This window comes from Eublepharis macularius, chromosome 4 (genome assembly GCF_028583425.1).
Source record: "Eublepharis macularius isolate TG4126 chromosome 4, MPM_Emac_v1.0, whole genome shotgun sequence".
NCBI classification, from domain to species: domain Eukaryota; kingdom Metazoa; phylum Chordata; class Lepidosauria; order Squamata; family Eublepharidae; genus Eublepharis; species Eublepharis macularius.
This window is the reverse complement of record NC_072793.1, coordinates 184,948,522-184,968,629: the sequence shown is the minus strand read 5'-3', so window position 1 is coordinate 184,968,629 and position 20,108 is coordinate 184,948,522. Positions and strand designations below refer to the sequence as shown.

The following is a 20,108-nucleotide window of genomic DNA, read 5'->3' as shown; positions in this document are numbered from 1 at the left end:
TGGAAGGACAGGCAGCCAGGGGCCCATGACCAGGCCCGCGCTGACAGCGCATCCCTTCCAAAAGGGGGGGGGGGGAAAGAGAAGGATGCACAAGGACTGGCCAGGGGCCGCTCTGGCATGTCTTCCATATCGCCCTGACGCACCTGCCCTGCCTGGCATGCCGCCCTGAGTTGGGGTGCTCGCGCAACTTGCCATTGGGTGGGCCCTCCCCCTCCCCCTCCCCCTCCCGGGGTCTGGGGTGGCCACTCAGCTTGCATGGCCCGGGCGGGGGGGGGAGCACTGTGGTAGCCAGCCAGGGGACCCCGGGCTTCTGCGTTTCGGCCACTTTGTGCGGGTGGCGTACTCCTCCACTGCCCCTGTGGGCGGGGCCAGCGGCCTGCCCTGCAGGATTGGTGGGGCTGTCAGCCTAGGAGTGGGTCCCCCCCCGCAAGGCAACGCAAGCGGCCACGGATGCTGAAAGCAGGAGACGGCGCCGGGCCAGGGCGGAGCCACGCGCAGCCTCGGACACACCCCACCCCTCCCAACAACCATGGCATGTTGGCGTGGGAGGCTGGCAACTGCCCCGCGGGATTGGATGTGAGGCGGGACACCGCGGGGTGGAGGGTGTTGGAATGACCAATGGGGCTGCCGCAGGCACCTGAGGGGCTGGACCCACTTTGGGAGGCAGCCGCTCATGGGACTTTGTTGCTGTGGCTGCGGCTGCAACGGGAGCGACCCTCCCCAGGCGCACGAGACCTCCTGCCTGGGATATGGCATCTGTCTGCCGCTACCCTAGTTTCTTCACTGATAGGGCTAGGGATCCAGTGAGCGGACTGTTTCCCGTGCCATCTCCCTCCCCCTTGCAGCAGCACCCCCGGCCACCCTCTCCCTGGCTTATTGGGTGCCAGCTGCTCGCCCTACCAGGGATCGAACGCCCTCGGTGGCTCCCCCCTCCCCGCTGACATGCCCTGCCCCAACCCTCTACCTGACGTTACTGTGAGGGGAGGGAGGGGGCGGGGAGGCAGAACGGGGTCTGTCAGATACATTTGTGGCAATGTGCAGGTGGGGAGATGTGACGGGAGTGTTGGGGGAGGGGCAGAGGACGAAGTCAGGCTCGCAGACACAGAAGGCAGTTGTTTTACAACTCGTTTTATTGCACTGGAACAAGTGGGCTTGTTTTTAGGCTAGCAAGGGAGCCGGGGAATTCTTCACAGCCCTCCTTCCCGCTCGGCGGGGCGGGGCTGGGATGCAGGCCGCGGCGCGAAAGTGCTTCCTGGGCTGCAGCCAACCCTCCGTCAGAGATGTTTGGCGGAGGGCGGGACGCGGGGGAGCAGCCCTGCCCTGGACGTGCCTGCGGGAGAAAAAGACACATGTGGGCTTTGCCTCGTTCCACTGGCGAGGCAAGCCCCACACTCCGCCACCCGGGAGGATGCACGTAGTCGAGGGCAGCAGCGACCAGCTGATGCATGACGGTCTGGCGAGGATGCACTCGGCCTTGGCAAGCCTTTACCTTTAAGGGAAGGAATGAGCTGGTCATAACAAACACCTGGTCGCATGTGGTTTTTGGGGCGCCTGCCTCTGAGGCGGCCAGGGGCGGCCAGGGGCGGCCATGGTCGCCCCCCACCCCTGCTGGGCCTCACCCGAAGCGGCAAGTGAGCGGGTGGGGTCAGGTGAATGGGCGGTTTGCACTAATCCCCCCTCCCCTACCTCCACCTCACCTGCCAGCGCTCCGTCAGTCAACACCAGGCGGGAATACCGGAGTCAGGGTACCTGCAAGGAAACGGGAGAGGCTGCTGTAAATTCGCCAAGTGTCACTCCCTTCTCTCACGGAAGGGTTAATTTGTTTGTGCTTAGTTGGAAGCAACTAGCTTGCATGAGTCCACTTAGATGTTGAGTTGTTCTTCCTATCGGGGTAAAAAGGGGGTTAAGCCAGACATTTGCACTTCTTCCCTTTTATGGGAAGTGCGCCCACTTTTTCGCAAAGTCCCCCGAGTGCATTCTGTGCCTGCCACCATGAATGCCCTCACCCCCGTTCGGTGTTCAAAGGGGCAACGCCACGCAGCACACGGACAGAGCCTCCGGCGACATGCTCACTTACCTGAGGGTTTTGGCCGGCGCTGGCCGGATGTTTTGTAGGGCGCGGTCGCAGGTGATTGGGTGCGGAGAGGGGGGCTCGTCTACGCCGGGCGCGCACGCTGATTGGTCCCCGGGATAGTTCGCATCCTATGCTCCTTCGGGCCATAGGGGCGGGGCGGGGCGCTCAGAGAGGGGGCTGATTTTTCGCCGTTCCATGGACGCCTATGGGCTACGCCTTCTTTTTCCGTGGCGTAGCTTTTTTGCGCCGCTGTGGGCGTTCCCGCTTCTGGAGGGGCTTAGGGAGCGGACTAACTCCGGCCCCACCCTCCCCCCACGCCGGCGCAGGGCTCTACGCCACTCCTACGCCGCCGTCCGGGCGCCTGAGGCTTCCGCCAGTGCAAGCCCGCCGGCGGGCCAGCGCCGCGTCCCAGCGCGGGCGGAGGGCGACTTACGCGGGCGTAAAGCCCAGATACGCGGTCGCAAGCCTTAGTTCGGTTCCTATTCACTTTCCACGCCCTTCTTAGGATTGGGCTGCCAGTAAGATGGGAAAATATATATTAAGGTATAGATGATGTATTAAATTGATTGAATTGGTTTGGAGGTATATATGGGTCAAATTGGTTGACTATTTTTGGTGGATAGTTGCATAATGGAAGAATAATATAATTATGTAGTTAAAACAGTATAAAGATAAGATATGTAGAAAAGTAATATATAGAGTATAAGTTAAATTGGTTGACTTATATTGAATGTACTGTTTATAGAAGTATTTTAAATTATGCTAAATGAGGATAAATTGTTTGTCCCATATTGAAGATGAGACTATAAGATATAGAGTACCAGAATTAGCCAAATGATTATTATTAAAAGAAAATATGCCAAGAATGTATTATTTAGTTATGTATCATTTAATGTATTGTCGAAGGCTTTCACGGCCGGAGAACGATGGTTGTTGTGGGTTTTCCGGGCTGTATTGCCGTGGTCTTGGCATTGTAGTTCCTGACGTTTCACCAGCGGCTGTGGCTGGCATCTTCAGAGGTGTAGCACCAAAAGACAGAGATCTCTCAGTGTCTCAGTGACACTGAGAGATCTCTGTCTTTTGGTGCTACACCTCTGAAGATGCCAGCCACAGCCGCTGGCGAAACGTCAGGAACTACAATGCCAAGACCACGGCAATACAGCCCGGAAAACCCACAACAACCATATGTATCATTTAGTTGTTAAAGTAAGTAGGAAGACAGAAGGAGTACTGTGTTATATAGAAGCTTAGAAGAAAGTGAAAGTTTACGTTTGATAGATAGAATAAATTTAAAATGAGTAAGGGGAAAAGGGACAAGGGGTTGGAAAACTGTTGGAAGTCAACAAAAGGGGGGGGAAAGGGAGGGGGTTAGAATTGGAAAAATTAAAGGAAATTGATTGTAATGTATAATTTGATGATATCTAATCCAATAAAAAGTTTAAAAAAAAACACCTGCACCGCTTATAATAGCAGCTGAGTTAAGGTATTGGATAGGCGTTGCCACCTACTCCGCTCCTAACACCAACTGGTTTAAGGTGGGGGTGGGCATTGCCTCCTCCGCTCTTAATATTAGTTGAGTTAATGTGGGGTGTGGGAAGTACCGGGAACGGACATTGCCACCTGTCCTGCTCCTAATACCAGCTAGGTTAAGGTGTGGGGGTGGGCATTATGACCTGCTCTGCTCCTAATACCAACTGGGTTAAGGCGGGGGTGGACATTGCCACCTTCTCCGCTTCTAATATTAGCTCGGTTAAGGCAGGGGGTGAGAATTGCAGGGCAAGGTGCGGGGGTGGGCATTATGACGTGATCTGCTTCTAATACCAGCTGGGTAAGGCTGGGGGCAGGCATTTCCACCTTCTGTGCTCCTGATCCTAGCTGGCTGAGGGGTGATGGGCATTTCTACCTACTCTGCTCCTAATACCAGCTGGGTTAAGGCAGTGGGTGGGCATTTCCACCTGCTCTACTCCTAATACCAGCTGGTTGAAAGGGGGGGGGGCAGACATTGCCATCTGCTGTGCTCCTGGTCCCAGATGGCTGAAAGGGAGCAGGCATTGCCACCTTCCCCACTCATAATGCCAGCTGGGTAAGGCAGGGGGCGGGTATTGCCACCTGCTCTGTGTACTGGAATGCGGGCAGAGAGTCCAACACAATTCTCACTAAAGTCCAGAGTTTAATGAAGCCAACCAGGGAATAAAGCAGGGAGTGTAGTCCAGAGAGCCGAGTCCAAAAAGTCAGAGCCGAGAGAGCAGATAGAGCAGAGCTGGGTCGCAGTAGAGCCGGGTGGGTCTTTGCGCAAGTGCTTCTGCAATGAAGGAAAGGGTGTCCTGGCTTAAAAGCAATCACCTCCAAGGCAGTGCTGCATCCTGCTAGGACTCAAGGTCGCTACGCCACTGGGTAAGTGCCTGAAGCCTTGCACTTTGTCTCCTTTCCTGTACATCAAGACGCCGCTGCACCTTACGCTGCTTATCACGTTCAGGGGAGCTGGGTGGGGATGTTGCCCTGGTCTCAGGAGCTGGTGCAGGTAAGGGAACAGCTTCTGTCTCTGATTCTGCCCTGGATTCTCCATCCTGCTCTGGCAAGGGTTCCTGCTCTTCTACTCCCTGCTGGTCCTCCACGTGCTCTCCCCTGTCATCCTCCATGAAGTCTTCATCCTCCAAGGAATCAGAGCCCACAACACTCCGCTCCTGATCGCAACTGGCTGAAGGGGGTGGGCAATGCCACCTGCTCTGCTCCTAATACCAAGAAAGACAAACGTCCCCGTATGAAAAAGTAAACAAATTCAACCACTATTTATATCGGGTGTGAAAACACCAACAAGATCAAAGTGTTGTAATACATAAACACAAATTATGCCTGTATTTGGCATGCAGTGGAACTGTACGGCTGGATACAACTCTCCTCCAATTACAGATTAATCAATCCATAAACACAAAACCCCATAATTAGTTCTGGTGTGACTTCTTTGGTGGTGGAAAATACTTGAATGGTGATCCCCGCAGAAGCGGGATGAAAATAAATGATGATGCTAATCTCCCGACAGGATTCCGGAAGCCTTCCTGTTTCACTGCCCTCTTGTTCACGGGAATTGCTTCTCTGTAAAAACATCAAGAACATAATAACCCCTACCTGCCACCTTTTACAACAGGATTCTAAGTATGTGTTTACTCATTCGGTTCCAGCTGACAAATTTCACGACCGCATCTCATGCTTGGTCAAAGGCTGGTGCGGAAACGCTCTACACACCGAGTATTTGAACGTAAATCATAGAATGAAATCTTAAAGCTACAGTTCCCATTTGCCATGGCTCCAAAGACTTACACTGTTACAATTCTCAAGTTTTTATCAGCAATAGCTCAAGATGATGTTACTACACAAACCCCAAATAGTCAATGAGAGTGTTCAGACCAAAAGGTCCTAAACAGTCTACTCCAAGGTCCAGTACACCTCCCTTCTCATCAGTTCCTTATTAAGGTCCCTGAATCTTTCCTTTTGTATGACCTGTAGAACTGAGAACCTGAACTGTCTTTCTGTGTTGTGATGGTCCACAAAATGTTGTGTGAGGGGTGCATCAAAACATTTCTTCCTGATCTAGAGATGTGCTCTCGCATGCGCACTTTAATCTGCCTGCTTGTGCTTCTGACATAAATGCGTGGACAGCTGCATTCAATGATACACGCTACCCCACTGGTACTACAGGTGGAGAAATGATTTAAAGGTATCTCTCAGCCCGATGTGGAGACCCTAAATGTCGCCCCCGCGGCCACCAGATTACACACATTGCACCTCCCGCACGGGAAGTGCCCTTTAGGGCCAGATTCTGTAGTGCTGATATTTGCAAAATGGGAATGGACCAACCTATCATTCAAATTGGCTGTGTGAGGAAAACCTACCGATGGTGGGTCCAGACACCCAGGTAAATGGCACACCAGGTGCCAATGTCTCTTGACGATCCTGCTGATGTCCCTAGCCAAATGTGTATAATCCACTGCCCATCTGATGGAAGTTTCCGTCTGTTTGATTTTCTCCCTAAATATTTCCGGTCGCTGCCTGTGGGCTGCCCTATGTATTGCCGTGCTGATCACTTGTTCCGGATAACTCCTCATTTGTAATTCTCGGCTCAAAGAATCTCTGGCTTTATAATAATCTGCTGGTCTGGTGGAATTCCTTTTCAAACAAAGGTACGGGCCATGTGGTAAATTGTGTCTCAAATGGTGGGGATGATGAGAAGAGAAATGCAGGTGGCAATCCCCTCTCCCCTTTCACCCTGCTGGGATCAGGAGAGGAGCATGTGGCAATGCCCACCTTCTACCTTAAGACAGCCGGTAATAGGAGTGGAGCAGTTGGCAATGCCCAGCCCTCTCCTTCACCGGCCAGGATCAGTGATGGAGGAGGAGGGAATGGCTGCCTGCCCCACTATCTCCTTTCCAAAATGTCTCCTTCCTGCAGAGTTCCCTCTTAGCAGTAGCTGGAATCCTAGGGTTGGCCTTAAATAATATTGTGAATCAATATGCTTCAGTATGCTTTTTTTCAATATAGTGTTGTACTAACGGAGCCCTTTTGGATTGATAAACTATGTAGTCTGGCACCAAGAGATTTAAATATGGCCAATGATTTTTCATGCTTAGGTTAAAATAGTAATTTTGAAGCGACCACTTTAAGTAGAGACTCTCCCCAATAGAAGGGCGCGGTAGGGATTTCGTATATAAGGCCTAATGATAGTGAGATATGTTTACAGTAATGCCATAGGAATTGGATATATTATTGGGTACTCAAGAGATATGATTGGAAGTGATAAAGTAAGTGTTTGCTATTATTGTATGTGCTGTATGTATTGCAATTGACTTAAGACCACATGTTGTGTATTGTTACTGATTCTTTTACTTTTCCATAATGACTGTATTCTTTGAAAAAGATATTCTTGAAACGGGCATGATAAGGATCTAGACCACCCGTTAGAAGATTTGTTATCACAGAAGAATTTCTGTTCGTACATGAAGAATTAACAAAGGATTATTTATGCACTGTGATTCTTTTTTTTTTTTGAAAAATTTTTTATTGGGTTAGAATCCATTATTTTTACATTTACATTCAATTTTCCCCAATTTTTTCATCTCTAACCCCCTCCCTTTCCCCCCCTTTTGTTGACTTCCAACAGCTTTCCGACCCTTTGTCCCCTTTCCCTTACTTCTATTAGATTCCTCTATCTAAAACGAATATATATTCTCCATTATTCTAAGCAGTACATCCTTAACTATTTTTAACATTGTATGCCCAAACTGTAAGTCTTTGTTTCCATCTTAGATAAACAATTTATCCCATTTTTCAATTTCAAATATTTCTATATATCCTAAACCATATAAATCATACATTCATTTATATCAAACAATTTGACTTATTCTCTATATATTACTCATTCTATCTTTTTGTAATAATTCTATATATCTCTCATCACGTAGTCAATCAATTTGACTCATCTATATCTTCAGACATTCAGTTTGGTACAAAACTTACCAGAAAAAAAGAAAATATTGTTAGTTAATCAATCCTTATATTTAATCCTTATAGTTAATTATTTTCTATCTATGTTCTGTTTGTTAACCTATATATATCTATATATATGTCAATCTATTAATCTGACTGCTTATTAATTCACATTTATCTCTTCTCCCCCCGGTAAAGTCTCCCCCCTCTACTTCAGTACTTCAGTAGTTCTCAAACTGCCACAGTTTTCCTCCCACCTCCCATTTCTTCTCCAGGTGTTGTTTCAGCTTCTCCCAGTCTGTGTTGAACTGCCCTGAGTCCAGATCTCTCAGTTTTCTTGTCATCTTATCCATTTCAGCCATATACAGCAATTTATAAATCCAATCTTCAATAGTTGGCACTTCTTGTACTTTCCATTTTTGCGCATACAAAAGTCTAGCTGCTGCTGTCATATAAAATATCAACGTCCTGTATTGGGCTGGAATTCCCTCCATTCCCAAGTTCAGTAGCAGGAGTTCTGGGTTCTTATTAATTTGAAATTGTAAAATTTCACTCATTTCTCTTATTATTTCCCCCCAGTACTGCCTAGCTACTTCACACGACCACCACATATGATAGAGGGAGCCCTCATGCTTCTTACATTTCCAGCATTTATTAGAAGTATTCAAATTCCCTAGCGCAATCTTCTTTGGTGTCATGTACCAACGATAGATCATTTTGTAGATGTTCTCTTTGATATTAGTACATGTCGTTGTCTTCATTTATGCACTGTGATTCTTACAGTCAACTGAAAGTGAATTTTTACAGCCACACACTACCCTATGGTCTGGACACGCAGTGCTTGGGATCTTAGATGTTATTATAAAGACTGGTGTTTGTATGGTGCTCTATTTATATCTGCATTTGCACTTTAGTATCTTGTGCAATAATAATTATTGAAAGCACTTTGAGCACTTAGCACTTTATTAACAATGATAGAAGCCTGGAGGGACGTGTGAAAATGGTTTTCAGACTGGTAATAGGGTTGTTGAAGATATATGTGATTTCGTTATTTGTAATTATACAATTGAGATGATTATATGTGTCATATATAGTTCAAATAAATTCTGAAGTTATTAGTAAGATTACACGGGTAAGCTAATTGTTTAATATTGGGCTTCCCACTATGGCATGTTTTCTGGAGGGACATGGTTCCTTGCCTGGGCTTTCCTCTGCAGCAGCACCCTCTGGTGGTGCACCAGGGTATAAAATGAGTAGTCTGAAACACGCTTACTCAATTATATGGTAAGAAAGATTTTTAAACTTCCCCCAGTAACATATTCTTCTTTGTATTTAAGCTTCTTCTGCAAACTTCAGTTTGTTTCAGTTAAGTAGACTAATTGTTTCTCCATGGTTCCTCTCTCTGGATTTAATTCTTTGCAGATTTTTTCCTTTTCGTGTAAACAAAAACTATCAGTAAAATTCAAGATTTTTTTAAAAAGCATGTCTTTTCCCATTCACTCTGCGTGTGCATGCTAAATCAATACAAAAAAACACACATTAAACTGAACAGCAACTTTCTGCAATGGAACAAAAAACCTCCTCTTATCATTTCTTTCTCCCTTTCCAAGACGTCCCGGAATGTGGTTAGATATTGCTAAAGTTTTTCCAGGTCCCTGCTCTCACTGTAGAAAATGCTCTTCACTGCTGAGCACTGACTGTACCCACTAATCAGTATTTTCTTCCTTTTCATCTTCACTGACTCTTCTCTTCTTTTCCAGTTGCAGAGAAAAGAGAGATAGCAAGTGAGAAGGAACCAGGAAGAGGGATTGTGGAAAAAGAGGAAGACCAGCATATGGAAGTGAAATCTGGAGATCAGTTGGTACCAGATAAAAAATGCAGATGGAAAATGGAAGCAAAGAAGAAGCAGAGGAAGGGATTGGTTGCTTGCCAGAGCCAGAAGGTGCAGGAGGCCCCAGACCAAGATAAAATGCAGATGAGAATGAGAAGGTTGAAGAGACTCATGGTTGAGAAAAGGCTGAGCTGCAAAATCAGTCTGAAAAAATATCAGAATGTTACAACATGCTGGAAAAGATACAAATGCTTGGAGTGTGGAAAGAGTTTTTCTTGTAAAGGCAGTCTAACTGCACATCAAAGGATTCACACAAGGGAAAAGTCATATAAATGCTTGGAGCATGGAAAGAGCTTTCCTCACAAGAGCAGCCTTACTGCACATCAAAGGATTCATACAGGGCAAAAGCCATATAAATGCTGGGAGTGTGGAAAGAGCTTTTCTTACAAATGCAGCCTAATTGCACATCAAGGGATTCACACAGGTGAGAAGCCATATAAATGTTTGGAGTGTGGAAAGAGTTTTTCTTACAATAGCAGCCTAACTGAGCATCAAAGGAGTCATACATGGCAAAAGTCATTTAAATGCTTCGAGTGTGGAAAGAGCTTTTTTCAGCATGTTGGCCTAACTAGACATCAAAGGATACATACAGGGCAAAAGCCATATAAATGCTTCGAGTGTGGAAAGAACTTTTCTCGCAATAGCAACCTAACTGTACATCAAAGGATTCATACAGGGAAAAAGCCATATAAGTGCTTGGAGTGTGGAAAGAGCTTTTATCAGAGTGGCAACCTAAGTGCTCATCAAAGGATTCACACAGGTGAGAAGCCATATAAATGTTTGGAGTGTGGAAAGAGTTTTGCTTACAATAGTGAGCTAACTAAGCATCAACGGAGTCATACAGGGGAGAAGCCATATAAATGCCTCGAGTGTGGAAAGAGCTTTTCTCAGAATGGCAACCTAAGTGCTCATCAAAGGATTCACACAGGTGAGAAGCCATATAAATGTTTGGAGTGTGGAAAGAGTTTTTCTTGCAATAGCGAGCTAACTAAGCATAAAAGGAGTCATACAAGGGAGAAGCCATATAAATGCTTCGAGTGTGGAAAGAGCTTTTCTTGCAATACCCAGCTAACTACGCATCAAAGGAGTCATACAGGGGAGAAGCCATATAAATGCTATGAGTGTGGAAAGAGTTTTTCTCAGAATTGCAGCCTAACTGTACATCAAAGGATTCATACAGGGAAAAAGCCGTATAAATGCTTGGAGTGTGGAAAGAGCTTTTCTCAGAATGGCAACCTAAGTGCTCATCAAAGGATTCACACAGGTGAGAAGCCATATAAATGTTTGGAGTGTGGAAAGAGTTTTTCTTGCAACAGCCAGCTAACTAAGCATCAAAGGAGTCATACAGGGGAGAAGCCATATAAATGCTTCGAGTGTGGAAAGAGCTTTTCTCAGAATGGCAACCTAAGTGCTCATCGAAGGATTCACACAGGTGAGAAGCCATATAAATGTTTGGAGTGTGGAAAGAGTTTTTCTTGCAATAGCGAGCTAACTAAGCATAAAAGGAGTCATACAGGGGAGAAGCCATATAAATGCTTCGAGTGTGGAAAGAGCTTTTCTCAGAATCGCAGCCTAACTGTACATCAAAGGATTCACACAGGTGAGAAGCTATATAAATGTTTGGAGTGTGGAAAGACTTTTTCTTACAATAGCAACCTAACTGAGCATCAAAGGAGTCATACAGGGCAAAAGTCATTTAAATGCTACGAGTGTGGAAAGAGCTTTTCTCAGAATGGCAACCTAAGTGCTCATCAAAGGATTCACACAGGTGAGAAGCCATATAAATGTTTGGAGTGTGGAAAGAGTTTTTCTTGCAATAGTGAGCTAACTAAGCATCAAAGGAGTCATACAGGGGAGAAGCCATATAAATGCTTCGAGTGTGGAAAGAGCTTTTCTCAAAATGGCAACCTAAGTGCTCATCAAAGGATTCACACAGGTGAGAAGCCATATAAATGTTTGGAGTGTGGAAAGAGTTTTTCTTGCAATAGCGAGCTAACTAAGCATAAAAGGAGTCATACAGGGGAGAAGCCATATAAATGCTTCGAGTGTGGAAAGAGCTTTTCTCAGAATCGCAGCCTAACTGTACATCAAAGGATTCACACAGGTGAGAAGCTATATAAATGTTTGGAGTGTGGAAAGAGTTTTTCTTGCAATAGCAACCTAACTGAGCATCAAAGGAGTCATACAGGGGAAAAGCCGTATAAATGCTTGGAGTGTGGAAGGAGCTTTTCTCAGAATGGCAACCTAAGTTCTCATCAAATGATTCACACAGGTGAGAAGCCATATAAATGTTTGGAGTGTGGAAAGAGTTTTTCTTGCAATAGCCAGCTAACTAAGCATCACAGGAGTCATACAGGGGAGAAGCCATATAAATGCTTCGAGTGTGGAAAGAGTTTTTCTTGCAATAGCCAGCTAACTAAGCATCAAAGGAGTCATACAGGGGAGAAGCCATATAAATGCTTCGAGTGTGGAAAGAGATTTTCTCAGAAGGGCAACCTAAGTGCTCATCAAAGGATTCACACAGGTGAGAAGCCATATAAATGTTTGGAGTGTGGAAAGAGTTTTTCTTGCAACAGCCAGCTAACTACGCATCAAAGGAGTCATACAGGGGAGAAGCCATATAAATGCTTCGAGTGTGGAAAGAGCTTTTCTCAGAATCGCAACCTAACTGTACATCAAAGGATTCATACAGGGAAAAAGCCGTATAAATGCTTGGAGTGTGGAAAGAGCTTTTCTCAGAATGGCAACCTAAGTGCTCATCAAAGGATTCACACAGGTGAGAAGCCATATAAATGTTTGGAGTGTGGAAAGAGTTTTTCTTGCAATAACCAGCTAACTAAGCATCAAAGGAGTCATACAGGGGAGAAGCCATATAAATGCTTCGAGTGTGGAAAGAGCTTTTCTCAGAATGGCAACCTAAGTGCTCATCAAAGGAGTCATACAGGGGAAAAGCCGTATAAATGCTTGGAGTGTGGAAAGAGTTTTTCTCGCAATAGCAGCGTAACTGTACATCAAAGGATTCACATGAAGGAGGAACTGTATCAGTGCTTGGAGTGTGGAAAGAACTTCTATGATACTAGTAGCCTAACTAAACATCAAAGGATTCACATGAAGGAGAAGTCATATAAATACTTGGAGTGTGGAAAGAGGAACTAAAGATGTGACATTTGATTTCAAAGTGTCTGGCTCACTGGACTAACTTTGGATTACAAAATAACTTACATCAAGAATGGATTTAAAGTTATAGCTATAAAGCCCATTCTTCAGTAAAAAATCAACTACTAGCTCATCTTTTAAATGTGTATTATGGACTTATAACTGTTGCTACTATAATACTTTTTGGAAAGCCAGTTTGGTGTAGTGGTTAAGAGCACGGGACTCTAATATGGAGAGCCGGGTTTGATTCCCCACTCCTCCACAAAGTCAGCTGTGTGACCTTGGGCGATTCACAGTTCTCTGGAGCTCTCTCAGCCCCACCCACCTCACAGGGTGATTGTTGTGGAGTAATAATAACACTTTGTAAACCGGTCTGAGTGGGCATTATGTTGTCCTGAAGAGCGGTATATAAATCGAATGTCATTATTATTGTTGTTGTATCATGTGGCTTTAAGTGAGGGGGGGAAATGGCCAAACGTTGAACATTTTGGAAAATTACGTACTAAACTCTGATATCATTGGCCATACTGCCATCTCTGGCTTGAAGAAGGAACTGAGATTGAACTTTCAATTATCTTTTAAAAATATATTCTTGGTTTGAAGAAGGAATTACTGTTGGCGCAGCGTGGTTAGAACTGTGGCTGAGCTAAGAATGAGGCTTCCACACACTTATAACATTCAAGTGTATGTACAGTTTATTTTACAGTGACTTATTTACAGAATCTCGTTCCCAGCGTCAAAGTGCTTCGCCAAACACCTAATGGAACAAGTCCCACACCAGCACAGGACACTGCTGGCTTATATCCCCCAGTAGCACCCCCAGTGTCCAATCACAGCACATCAGGTGAAGTGACGTAGGTAGTTTCTCTGCTCTTGCATCATCCAAGGACCTGTCAAATAGATCGTTTACATCTGCAGTGACATGACAGATACAAACAGCAAGACACAGACATGCTTCTTGGCTCACTAGCTCAACAATTACAGCTACATAATCACCACCTACTGGCTTGAAGAATGAACTGTCTTTCTTTTTTTCTTACTAATCTATTCTAAGGATAGGCCTTTTGTGGTATTTCAGAGGTAAGAAACTGAAAAAAAATGGCTGCAGCAATGAAAAAGGCTAAAGCTGAACTAATTTATTGTTGTTGCTGTTATTAATTAAACTTCTAAGTTCTGAACTAAGTTCAGAAGATGTCATTGATAGATCTCAAAAAAAATCTCTTTCAAGTCAAATTAAAACTTTGTTCACAGAATTAAAGCAAGAGTATAAAAATGCCTTAAACCAGAAGCGACAAACTGATATGGAGACTCAAGAAGTAGTGCTGGAAAACACGGCATCATTAACCCAACTATAGCGAATGGACCGGACGACTCAAGGATTTTTCACCGGAATAAGGGAAGATTTTCAGAAGCTAAGAACTGAATTACTCTCTGGATTATGAGAAATAATTCAGAGAACTCAAGAAAATAATCAAGACATTCAAGAGATTAAAATACAGCAGAAAGAATTCAGAGAGATACAAGAAAAAATTGAATCAATACGAACATTACAAGCAAGCCCATTGATGAGAGCAGACCAGAGACTGGGCATTTTGGAAACGGAATTTAGAAGTAATAATCAGGGGTTTTGCGAAATCGGAGAACGTTTGGTCAATTTGGATTTAGAGGCTGCATTTCGAGGGTTAGTACAAGACTGTTTGATGAAGCAAGGTGACTTTGATCCAGGAGGCCCCTCACAGTATGATCCAATGAATATATGGCTTTTTTGGAAACTGAGCAAACTACTAGAATCAGTTCAAGGCACGCAAGTTGGAAGAAGGCATGAAGGAAAGAAATACAAATAAAGATGGAAGGGAGACACATTTTGGAGTTTATATTACTTACAATAATTGTTGATTTATACAACTATGTTATAGAATATTCTTTCTCTCCTCTTCAATATCTTTCGTATTGCTGTTTTTTCATGGATAATTTTTTATATACACAACAGGACAATTCATTAAATTTAGAAGGTATAATTAATATTAAAATAGATTGTTAAGCTATATAGTTAAATTAATAAGCTAATAAACTGAATGAGGCTGAATATAATGTTGAATATAAGAAGTTTAAATTGTCGCCTTCTGTTGAATTCTAAAAACATGTTATCAGATATTCTACCTAAAAGTATTATAGTATGAATATGTGTTTATGGCTAAATTAACTTCTTTTCTGTATAATGGACCAATCCTAAAATTTTAGAAAACAAAGAAAGACTTTTCTTTTTTGAATAGGTAGCAGAAAATTAAGAAAACCCAAGAATGGCTATTACTGAAGTAGATCAACTGTAAAGTTAAAATTTTAAAATATTGAATATAAAATGTTGATAAATTGTATGAATATGCCTTTATGGCTAAATTAACTTCTTATATGCATAACGGACCAACACAGGAATGCCAGGAAAAATTGAGAGATTTTTTTGTTTACATAGCTGGAAATTAAGAAATATTAAGAATAGTTAACATGGATATAGAGCAATTTTAAAACTAAGATTTTAAAAAATGTTGAATATAAAATGTGATATATAGGATTGAATATAGACTATTGAGTATAAAACTTTTGAGTGTAAGTAATTGAGGAGAGGGGAGAGAAGCAGTGTTATGAAATTTAGCTGTGTCATATAACTTGCTTATATTTTTGTTATAGCTAAAATCTGTTATTCTGTACTCTGTTCAAGATCCTTTATGTACGTTCAAATGTCTTTTTCTTCTTTTAAATAAAATACATAAAAATTCAAAAAAAGTTTCAGTCAGAATGAACACATGACATCCATTCAAAGAATTCACACGGGAGAAACCATATAAATGCCTGGAGTGTGGAAAAAGATTAACAGCGCAATCCTATGGCCGGCCCCAACGCCGGCGCAGCTGCACCAGCGGTGTGGCGGCGGCGCCGGGCCGGATCCTGTGCCAGCAAAGTGTGGCCGCAGCAGCGCCGGCAGCAGCAGAGAGATGCAAATTGGGAGAACCAGAAAGTGTTGTGGGCGGGTCTGATGCACGGCCGCCGCCGGGCGGAGCCAAAGGGCGCTGTTCCCCACAAGCAGCAGGGGGAGGGGCCAGGAAAGGCGCAGCCAATGGGCAGCACGCGATCCCGGCCAGGCCCCAGAGCAGCAGGCAAATCGCGCCCATGCCGGCAGACCACCCCGGCTCGTGCGTTGGGCGGGGCTCGCAGTCGGGAAGGAGAGGGGTGGGCGTGGTCTGAGGAGCCTCTCCCTCGTTTGCCCAATGCAGCGCCAAGTCTGTGGCAGCTGCGTCCAGAGAGGTTGGCATGGGACTGCCAGGCGCCCTGCCATGAGGAATCCAGGGCAGCAGCCAGTCCCGGGAGTAGGGAACAGCCACCAAGTCACACCGAAGGGGAGGGTTGGCCTGAGGCCGCCACCAAGAGGCAGACACAGCGGGCCTGCCCCAGTCCCCGTCCCAAGGCAAAGACCACAGACACCCGTTGCACAGAAATCAGTCTTTATTATTATACCATCCCACCTCCCCCAGCAGACTTGAGGAAGGGGAGGCGTGTAGGAGAGGCAGGGTGTCGAGGGCTGGGCAGAGCCCATTTGGAAGGAAAGGCAGGCAGGGGCCCGTCGACGGCCCAGGCGCTGCCTCACCAGCCCCCTCCCTGCTCACCCCATGTGCCGTCCAGCGCCTGTGCGAGTGCATGGTCAGAAGCAGCTGCCTCACCACCCAGCCTTCCCGGCTGCGGCAACCAGGTCACGCGGCCAAGCCCTGCTTCACTGCCCCCGCCTCCAGGACCCTTCCCCCTTGTCTCCAGCAGCTATATAACACCTTTGTCTGCGGCCCCGCCTGTCTAGCAGAACACCCCACCCCCCGGAACGTGGCAGTGGGGCTCACCGGCGAGGCCGGCAGCCAGACCCCCTTGGCCGTCCACTGGCCTGGCCTCTTGCATGTAACTGGGCCCGAGGGAGGGGCGCCTCTGGGGCAGGTGGAGCTGCTGCAGCGGGCGGGGCCGGCGGGTCCAGGATGGTGACGAGCCGCCCGAGCAGGGCTTCAGCACGGGCTTGAGAGGCGCGGAGCCCCTCTCCCACCTCCAGTACCGCGGCCATGAACTCCCGCCCGCAGTTGTTCGCCTCCTCCCATGCGGCATGCACCTCTAGCTGCTCCCTCCTCTGGCGCGTGGCTAGGATTTGGGAGAGCAGACCGTTTCCCCTGCCATCTCCCGCCCCCCTACAGCAGCACCCCTGGCAACCCTCTCCCTGGCTTATTATCAGGTGCCAGCTGCTCGCCCTACCAGGGACTGATCACCCTCGATGGCTCCCCCCTCCTCGCTGACATGCCCTGCCCCAACCCTCTACCTGACGTTACTGTGAGGGGAGGGGGGGCGGGGAGGCAGAACGGGGTCATTTGTGGCGATGTGGAGGTGGAGATATGTGACAGGAGTGTTGGGGGAGGAGCAGAGGACAAAGTCAGACTCGCAGAAACAGAAGGCAGTGGTTTGACAACTCGTTTTATTGCACTGGAATAAGTGGGTTTGTTTTTAGGCTAGCAAGGGAGCCGGGGAATTCTTCACAGCCCTCCTTCCCACTCGGCGGGGTGGGGCTGGGATGCAGGCCACAGCGTGAAAGTGCTTCCTGGGCTGCAGCCAACCGTCTGTCAGAGATGTTTGGGAAGGGCGGGACGCAGGGAAGCAGCCCTGCCCTGGACGTGCCTGTGGGGGGAAAAGACACATGTGGGCTTTGCCTCGTTCCACTGGCGAGGCAAGCCCCACACTCCGCCATCCAGGAGGATGCATATAGTCGACGCCAGCAGCAACCAGCTGATGCATGACAGTCTGGCGAGGATGCGCTCGGCCTTAGCAAGCCTTTACCTTTAAGGGAGGGAATGAGCTGGTCATAACAAACACCTGGTCACATGTGGTTTTCGGGGCGCCTGCCTCTGAGGCGGCCGGGGCGGCCATGGTTGCCCCCCCACCCCTGCTAGGCCTCACCCAAAGCAGCAAGTGAGCGGGTGGGTTCAGGTGAATGGGCGGTTTGCACTAATCTGCGGAACAGCCCCCCCTCCCTCCTCCTCACCTGTCAGTGCTCTGTCGGTCATCAAAAGGCGGGAGCGCCAGAGTCAGGGCACCTGCAAGGAAACAGGAGAGGCTGCAGTTAATTTGCCAAGTGTCATTCCCTTCTGCCTCGGAAGGGTTAATTTGTTTGTGCTTAGTTAGAAGCAACTAGCGTGCATGAGTCCAGTTAGATGTTGAGTCATTCTTTCTATCACGGTAGAAAGGGAGTTAGGCAGACATTTGCACCTCTTCCCCTTTACGAGAAGTTCCCCCACTTTTTCGCAAAGTCCCCCGAGTGCATTCTGCGCCTGCCAACGTGAATGCCCTCAGCCCGTTTCGGTTTTCAAAGGGGCAATGCCACTCAGCACACGGGCAGAGCCTCCGGCAGAGTGCTCACTTACCTGGGGGTTTGGGCGGCGCTGGCCGGATGTTTTGTAGGGCGGGTTCTCAGATGATTGGGTGCAGAGAGGGGGGCTTGTCCACGCCGGGCGCGCATGCTGATTGGTCCCCGGGATAGTTCTCATCCTATGCTCATTCGGGCCATAGGGGCGGGGCTGGGCGCTCAGAGAGGGGGCTGATTTTTCGCCGTTCCATGGACGCCTATGGGCTATGCCTTCTTTTTCCGTGGCGTAGCTTTTTTGCGCCGCTGTGGGCATTCCCGCTTCTGGAGGAGCTTAGGGAGCGGACTAACTCTGACCCCGCCTTGTTCCCCGCCCCCCCTGCGTCGGCGTAGGGCTCTATGCCACTCCTGCGCCGCCACCCGGGCGCCTGTGGCTTGCACTGGTGCTGGCCCACCGGTGGGCCAGCGCCGCATCCCAGCGCGGGCGGAGGGCCACTTACGTGGGCGTAAGGGCCAGATGCGCCGTCGCAAGCCTTAGTTCGGTTCCTATTCAGTTTCCCCGCCCCTCTTAGGATTGGGCTGCCAGTCAAAGTATACAACTTACTACTCATCAAAGAATTCATACGGGGGGAGAAACCATATAAATTTCAGGATTATGTAAAAATCTTAATTGAGCATGGAAAACGTACTCTCGTAGAATCATTGGGTTGGAAGAGACCTCCATGGTCATCTAGTCCAACCTCCTGCACAATGCAGGAAATTCACGACTACCTCCCCCCACACCCGTAGTGACCCCTGCTCCATGCCCAGAAGATGGAAACAAGGAGCCACGAGCCACTACGCTCAGATGTAACCCTTCCTGCTTTCCCTCTCATGATCTGCCCAGGTTCACAGAATCAGCATTGCTGTCAGATGACCATCTAGCCTCTGCTTTAAAAACTCCAAAGAAGGAGAGCCCACCACCTCTCGAGGAAGCCTGTTCCACTGAGGGATTGCTCTGTCAGGAAGTTCTTTCTAATATTTAGCTGAAAATGCCTTTGATTTAATTTCAACTCATTGGTTCTGGTCCAACCTTCTGGGGCAACAGAAAACAACTCTGCACCATCCTTTTATGGCAGTCCTTCAAGTACTTATAATAACTTATCAAGAATTAATGAATGCAATTAAACAAATGAAAAATAGAAAAGCCCCTGGACCAGATGGTTTTCCGTCTGAGTTCTACAAAAAATACAATACATTGTTGTTAAACCCTCTCAGAGATGTCTGCAATGCAATAATGGAGACAGGCCACATCCCTTTATCATGGACTAGTTCTAATATTATAGTAATTCCAAAACAAGGTAAAGACAACAAACCCTGCTTCGTATAGGCCCATCTCCCTATTGAATCATGATTATAAAATTTTTACCACAATCTTAACTAAAAGAATAAACACCTTTATCACACAATATATCCATGTAGACCAATCTGGGTTTCTTCCAGGCCGAGATATAACAGAAAATATCTTTAAAACATTGAACCTCATATCTCACTGCAATTCAAACAAAATAGAAGCAGCTTTCCTATCTCTGGATGTTGAAAAGGTCTTCGACTCACTAGAACCAATATATTTACAGTCTATTCTTCAACATATGGGTTTTGGAAATAAATTCTTCAAAACAATTAAATCAATATATTCGTATTCCTTAGCCAATGTTAAAGTGAATGGGCATTTATCGGAAGCCTTTGAGATAAAAAGAGGTACCAGGCAAGGATGCCGTTTGTCACCTACTTTGTTTGCTATTGCCATCAAACCATTAGCAGCAGCAATTAGGGATCATCAGCATATAAATGGTATCACTATTGAATCCAACTCTGTAAGATTAGTCTGTTCGCTGATGATATGTTAATATATCTCACTAACCTACAATCATTTCTCGAGCACTTACAGCAACTTCTAGCAAAATTCGAAAATATTGCTGGCCTAAAAATTAATACTTCAAAATCTCATATTCTTCCAATTAACTTAGAGAAAAAAACATGCAAGCAATTATCTAAGGAATACAAATATCAAATAGCTGAGCGACAAATTAAATATTTAGGAGTTTATAGCACACCTAATACATCTTCACTTATCAATCTAAACC

At 46.5% G+C, this 20,108-nt stretch overlaps 1 protein-coding gene across 1 annotated transcript in view; it reads left to right on the top strand.

Annotated features, from left to right (window-relative positions):
- Positions 1–20,108, top strand: part of LOC129328024 (zinc finger protein 208-like) — a 53,062-nt gene that overhangs the window by 7,876 nt on the left and 25,078 nt on the right. Inside the window, exons 2-3 of the mRNA XM_054976763.1 lie at positions 9,316–12,452; positions 14,707–14,717. Of these exons, the coding sequence (XP_054832738.1) occupies positions 9,316–12,452; positions 14,707–14,717 (3,148 nt within the window). The remainder of the gene's footprint in view (positions 1–9,315; positions 12,453–14,706; positions 14,718–20,108) is intronic.